Source organism: Vicia villosa, unplaced genomic scaffold (genome assembly GCF_029867415.1).
Source record: "Vicia villosa cultivar HV-30 ecotype Madison, WI unplaced genomic scaffold, Vvil1.0 ctg.000048F_1_1, whole genome shotgun sequence".
NCBI classification, from domain to species: Eukaryota; Viridiplantae; Streptophyta; class Magnoliopsida; order Fabales; family Fabaceae; genus Vicia; species Vicia villosa.
The window spans coordinates 1,612,819-1,619,708 of NW_026704980.1; the positions used below are offsets into that span (position 1 = coordinate 1,612,819).

The following is a 6,890-nucleotide window of genomic DNA, read 5'->3' on the forward strand; positions in this document are numbered from 1 at the left end:
GCCAAATTCAGACCTGTCGGACATGAGGCTATTAAACCTATCTAACTCGAATTCATTTGAACCTATGGTACACGCCCTTTGCCAAATTAGTCTTCTAAAGAACTTTACTTGTATGGACAAAAGACAAAATCTAAAGTTAATACAACTTTGATGAGATTGCCAAATCCAAACATGTCGTGCATGAAACTATTAAACCCATCTACCTCGGATTCACTTGAGCCCATGATACACACCCTTCGCTACATACACTTGTAGCTTGGTTCAAGCTGGATGGTTTTGGATTTAACATAATCCTCATTGCATAAGCACATTCCAACATATACAAAGTCATGGCTTGCATTGTAGCCATCTTGAGGGTTGTTGCCAATGGATAAGTAACATCAGGCTGCTGTTACGAGACTCTATTTTGTGCATTACAGGACTGCCCCAATCAAAAGTGCAACTGCAACTTGGAGATGAGGTCATTTGCAAGTTTTGAAGAAAAATCCATGGAAGCTATCTGCTTCACTGGAGCTAATTTTATGTTTTGGAGTGACCAAATTCAATTTTCACGGATAGAATTTTGTAACTAGTTTAAATTGAATATAAAACAGCTTATGTTTGTATATATTCATATAAAAATGAACTAAATAAGAATTCATGAATAATGAAATTTCATGACAGAAGTTTCATAAAAATGGACTAAAGAAAAATTCAAGAATAAAAATTAATAGTAACAAAAATTTCTAACTTCAACTTAAAACCAGTGTTAGTTTTAAAAGCAAAATCATTTTCATGCGAAACACTAAAAAACCTATTCTTTACTGGAATACCAGAAAATACTTATTGAAATAACATGTCTTTGATTGGAATGGTGTCTTTGATTGGAATGTCAAACATGATAATCATAAAACACATTATTCAATCAAAGCCACACCTAAAGACAGTTATTGGCCAACAACATAAAATAAACTCAAAAACATAAGAATATAGCAAATGTCATCCATTAGAAAGCTAGCTATAAAAAATGGGTGAATTTTCCCCCACAGAATTTGAGTGCTAGAATCTTCGGATTGAATTTCCCAATCCAAATTAGGTGCACTTGCAGAAAGAAAAATTAATTCCAATCAAGGCTCAATCCAAATTAAATGCACTTGCGGAAAAAAAACATATCTTCCAATCAAGGTGCAATTCAGATTATATGTACTTGCTGGATAAAAAAACATATCTTTTCCAATCAAGGGAAAGGAAACCTGCCAAAATTTCAATTCGAAATAATGTCTAAACAAAGGGATGAATGTCCTTCAAAATCCCTTTTCAAAATTATTAGTGTCAACTAATCCAAATAAAAATCCTTATTACCATATCGATTGGTTCAAAACTCAAAAATTTCGATCAAAACTTCAAAAAAGCAATACTGAAAAACTTAAAATGAAAGAGGTCAAAAACTCCAAAACACGGTCACTCAAATACTCAGTAAATCTACCACTACGACTAACATTATTTCATTCCTTCAACGAACCATCAACTTCAGACCCAGATGAAGCTTCCCGGAGGACTTGCATTGCCTCAGACACCTTTATCTTCAGTTCTTCAGGAGAGTCAATCAAATGTATAACCTCTGACTGATCCATTTCTAACAGCATTCCGGTAACCTTCGCTGTCTGATGGTTTGAGGTAAGACGACCCACCAGTGGATATAAATGCTCACCCAACATCTGTTTAACCAATAAAATTAAAAAAGTTCAATTTTAAAGTCATGATATTGAGAAAATTCAAATTATAATAGATGCACACAATGTTAAAACTCTAAATAGAAAATTCAAAGATCACATATAACTCAAAAACAAACTTTTATATACCACAAAACTTAATAAATATATGCACACAATGTTGCAACTCTAAATAACCAATTAAACTATAACATACAACTCAAAATAAATTTTTTACATACCAAGCGTTGATTTTCAGGGGTGGCAGAAGCCAAAGCCGAGGCGAGGGAGTTGTTAGACAATCCACTATGACGCGGATTGTTAACAGGAGATGCAACAGCAACTACAGATGTATCCATCATTTGACCTTCAGGATCTACAGGATCCACGCCATTCCGAACATTATATCTAAACCCTTGGTTGGAATTACGGTTGGGCAACTGAATTCAAAATTAAGATGTTTCAAATGGGTAGAATTAATTAGTAATACTATTTTCAAAACAATAAAGCTTTAGACTTAAGAAATGAATACCTGGTTTTGTTGCACTGGTTGAAAATTACCAACTCGCCGCACCATTCTAGGTCCAGGATGACCTTGCCTCTGAAGGTGGTATGGCATGATGAAATTAGGAGCAACGCCAGATCGCATAGTTGGCATGAGCTGTTGCTGGAAACCGTATCCATTTTGCTGAGGCGGAATGAGACCAGGTGCACCTTGACCAAAATACATTGGTTGTGGAGCAATTCTTTGTGCACTTGGATGATATCCAGCAATTCTTCCAGGCAAAGTTGCGATTCCACCCGGTGCTTGAATTTGAGAAAATTGAGCCTGCAAGTACGCAAGTTTATGAATCTAATAATTGAATTTATACCAAAATACAAAGTAAGCAAAACTAAATTTGTTTGTGTGAAAAAAATAAAATGAAAGTAGACAATTACTACGAGGCAATCATATGAACAAATATTGATTTTTTTTGTCTAACTCAATGCTACAAAGGGAAACTAAAAAAAAAAAGAAGAAATGAAGTTGACGGATCATAATGTATATACATTAATTCACAAATAAGAAGTTGAATATTTAAGCAAAAGGTTACACCCACTTCAAGGCTAAAGGAATACCATGGAAATAATTGATTTATCCATAATTTTATTATAATTGATTTATCCATAATTTTATTCTAAGGTTGATTAAAATTTAGACAGTACATATACAAGATAAAAGTAAGGCATCACCTGCAAACGAGCTTTCCTTTCTTCTTTGCGTTGGGCCACGGCAACATATAGGGGCTTATGTCCTATTATCTTTCCATTCATTTCATTTATCTGAAGGAAAAAAAACATAATACAACTTAAGCATGCAATGAGAAAGGATATAGCTGGATGAGAAAAGCTTTATGAATAAAAGAACAAATGACATACAGCTTTACTAGCTTCCTCAGGAGTTGAAAAGGCAACAAAACCAGAACCCTTGCTATGACCATGGACATCATACATTACCTGAAGCAACATATTAAATGCAATTATACTCGCAAAATAACTAAATAATTATGATGAAGTGAGTAATGACACAAATACATGTAGGCGGAGTATCCACACGCAACCATGGAACATCCACCCACACGCACATACACACAACAATGTTCACTCACATGCACTAGAAGAATAAAATAAAACAGAAAAGATAGAAATATTCAAAGATAAATTTTGATATACCTTGCAAGATGTTATTGTTCCAAACTCAGAAAATAGCTCCTTCAACTTTTCTTCATTAAGATTGTCATCAAGGTTTTTCAAGTACAAATTAGCACCCTGTAATTTCTCATACCTTTTTATCTTTTCTTGCTCAAATTTGGCTTTCAACTCTGCCTCTCTTTCTGATTTTCTCTGAGCCCTCCCCACAAATAAAAACTTTCCATCATTTGTTGCGGTCCCATTCAGACTTTCAACTGCAGAAGCGGCTGATTCTGGGTGTTGGAAATTCACAAAACCAAAACCTCTCGACTTCCCATTCTCATCTTTCATGACCACAACACTTGTTATTATACCATAGGGGCTGAAGAGTTGTTTAAGGTCCTCGTCCGTGTATGTTTCAGAAAGATTTTTCACATAAACATTAGTGAACTTAGGTGATCCATTTCCTGACCTTTCCTGGCGTCGAATGAAATATCCTACATAAACTTTTTTGTCGTTTATCAACATACCATCCAATTTTTCAATGGCATTCTTTGCAGACTCATCATTGTCAAATTGAACAAAACCATACCCTCTGGATTGACCAATGTCGTCAATAGCTACCTTACAAGAAAGCACAGGTCCAAAGGCCGCAAAGGTATCATGCAACGCCTTGTTATCTATTGATGTGTCCAAATTCTTAATGAACACGTTTGCAAATCCACTTTTACGAATGCTAGGATCCCTATGAGAAAACATAATACGAATTGGCTTCTCATTCAGAGGGGTGAAGTTCAAATGCTCCATCGCATTAACAGCTACAATATAAAATTTGATTTAGAGAAGCAAATATAAATTAAACAATAATAAATTAAACAATTTTTCTTTTATTATACAAATACATTGTCTTATAAGATGTTTTTCGATTTTGAATGCAATTCATCCTCATAAAAATAGCTTAATACTACCTCAAATTTATAAACACTGCAAAGGTTATATCTCAGTCAGGACAATATTTGGCCCAGTAGAAACACACTAAAATCTCATGTTCTTTTCATTCTGTTTACATATGAAGTCATCCCATAAAAAACAACATTCATTAAATATACTACTATCCAAAATCAATCTGCTAATAATGAACGTTGTGCCAAATAGAGTTTTAAAAATAGTACACATCCGCAATTGTAACTAAGTTTTTAACGTCCAAATCATCATAACAACTACAACTTTGAAAAGGGTCTTAGAAATAAAGGTCACAAAAACAGTTGTAACCATGATAATTAGATCACCATTTGCTAAAGGTATTTATAAAACAACACACGTTAGCAATGTTCAAATGATCCTAACACGACCAAAGTGACTAATACATTTTGAAAAGGGTTTTAAAAAGAAAGCCCAGAAAAACAATAGTATCCATGATATCACAGTATTTTAATGTCTATACAAATAGGAAAACTTCAACCTTATTAAAAATATAACAACAAATTAAATACTAAGGTAAAATAGGGTTCACACGCCAACTGTTGGCATCGCCAAAGATTATAATATTTTCACAATTACATAGTTACCATAATTACAGCTACATCAATCATATTTAACAACAACTTTCTACAAACATCATTGATTACAATAATGATTTTAACGATGAATGATATGTCAAATAGGGTTTAAAAAGCGCATGTGTCAGCAATTGTGATTAAGTTTTTTAACGTACAAATGATCGTAACATGGCCGCAATGATTAACAATATTTTGAAAAGTGTTTTGAAAAACTCCTAAGATCAATCATAAGTTATTAACGTCCAAATGATTGTAACATACCGCAATGAATAACGACATTTTGAAAAGGGTTTTAAAAAACAACACGCACCAACAATCATGGCTAAGGTTTTTAACGTACAAATAATAGTAACACGACCAAAATGAAAAACGACATTTAGAAAAGGGTTTTAAACAACGCGCCAGTTATAGTCGCATCGATAAAGTTATGATATTTCTACAATTGCAACCGCATCGGTATAAATGACTAAGTTTTTAATATGCACCTACAAAAAATGTTGTTCTATAGGTATCATATATTCACTGACAAAAAATATTGATCTATAGGTATCATATCATATATTCACCCACAAAAAATGTTAATCACCCACAAAAAAAAATGTTAATCACCCACAAAAAAAATGTTGATCTATATATTCCCTCTCACAAAAAATGTTGATCACCCAAGAAAAAATGTTGATCTATATATTCACTCACAAAAAATGTGGATCAACCGCAGAAAAATGTTGATCTACCATATCACCCACAAAAATGTTGACCCCCATAAAAATGGTTGATCTATACATATCACCCACACAAAAAATGTCCATCAGCCACAAAAATTATTGATCTATACCTATCATATCTCACACAAAATATGTTATGTTGATCTATACATATCATACCACCCAAAAAAAAAGTTATCATGGGACACGACACAAACACTTCGATGTTATCTAGACATGGGACATGACACAAACAGTCTACGACATACAAACAGTTAAACAGCAGACAGACAGCACCATGACACTGATTTAGTTAACACAGTCATTAATCAGGCAAAAAAACAAGCATTCAACAAAGTATTCACGTAACAACAATGCATGCCATCAACAAGAGATCATTATTTAAAAACCAGTAACAAGAGAATGAAAATAGAAGCACAAACCATCATGAGCATTGGAGAAGTTGACATAAGCATATCCAAGCGACGATCTCTTGGTCTGATCCCTACAAACCCTTATGGAAACCACCTGAGCAATCTGACTGAACAGTTCATAAAGCTGAGCCTCATTCACATTCCCATCAAGATCTCCAACATACAGAGACGCATTCTCGAATCTCCCAACCCCGAGACCACCGTTAAACGCCACCGGAACCACATTCTTAGGTGATGATGAAATCGCAGCCATTTGTTCAAGAAAAAGAGTCTGAAAAAAAAACTCATTATAAGTAAAAAAATAGAGAGAAAAAGGATACGAGAGAGAGAGAAAATGAAGAAGAAAAAACTCACCGTATCAAAAGAGATTAGTGCTGGTTGTGATTGTGATTACAATTAGGGTTTTTTTCCTTATATATGTGAAAAAATTGGGAGAGTATTTTTTTTTTATTTTTTGAGAATTTTTTTTTGTTTCTCCTTTTGATGTCTCCGAAACAGAGACACAAGGTGTTTCTCCGGAGAGTGAAAAAAACTGGCTGAGAGTGACAGTTTTTATAGTAATTTTTTTTTCTTATAGTTTGTTTTTGTTTACCCGAATGAGAAGCTGTATCACACAGTGTGTCAGCCGGAAGTACCGTTTCAGTACTTTGACTGATGATTATTTTATGGCTAGGAATTGTGCTGAATCAGTAAATAGGGTCTATTTTAAAAATTTACTCGATATTAGTACAGTTAGTCAAAATAAATTGTAAAAATATATTTAGATATTTGATATGATTTGATTAAAAATAGGTAGTGTACATTCCACCAATCAGACGATACCATTTAATT

At 33.6% G+C, this 6,890-nt stretch overlaps 1 protein-coding gene across 1 annotated transcript; it reads right to left on the reverse strand.

The window, feature by feature from the left end:
- Window positions 1-1,165: 1,165 nt before the first annotated feature.
- Window positions 1,166-6,566, reverse strand: LOC131623012 (polyadenylate-binding protein 3-like). The gene is made up of 8 exons (XM_058894009.1): window positions 6,414-6,566; window positions 6,069-6,330; window positions 3,405-4,180; window positions 3,111-3,188; window positions 2,925-3,014; window positions 2,224-2,520; window positions 1,934-2,131; window positions 1,166-1,697 (listed from the first exon to the last, which is right to left on the reverse strand). Exons 2-8 carry the CDS (start codon window positions 6,310-6,312, stop codon window positions 1,485-1,487), a joined length of 1,896 nt encoding a protein of 631 aa, XP_058749992.1. The 5' UTR covers window positions 6,313-6,330; window positions 6,414-6,566; the 3' UTR covers window positions 1,166-1,484.
- Window positions 6,567-6,890: the final 324 nt, after the last annotated feature.

Excerpts from the sequence above, each read along its gene's own strand:
- LOC131623012 (XM_058894009.1), bottom strand. The coding sequence starts at position 6,312 with ATGGCTGCGATTTCATCATCACCTAAGAATGTGGTTCCGGTGGCGTTT. Across the intron at positions 4,181-6,068 it reads CTTCTCCAATGCTCATGATG|CTGTTAATGCGATGGAGCAT; the intron begins GTTTGTGCTTCT and ends TTTATATTGTAG. Across the intron at positions 3,015-3,110 it reads CTGAGGAAGCTAGTAAAGCT|ATAAATGAAATGAATGGAAA; the intron begins GTATGTCATTTG and ends TTTTTCCTTCAG.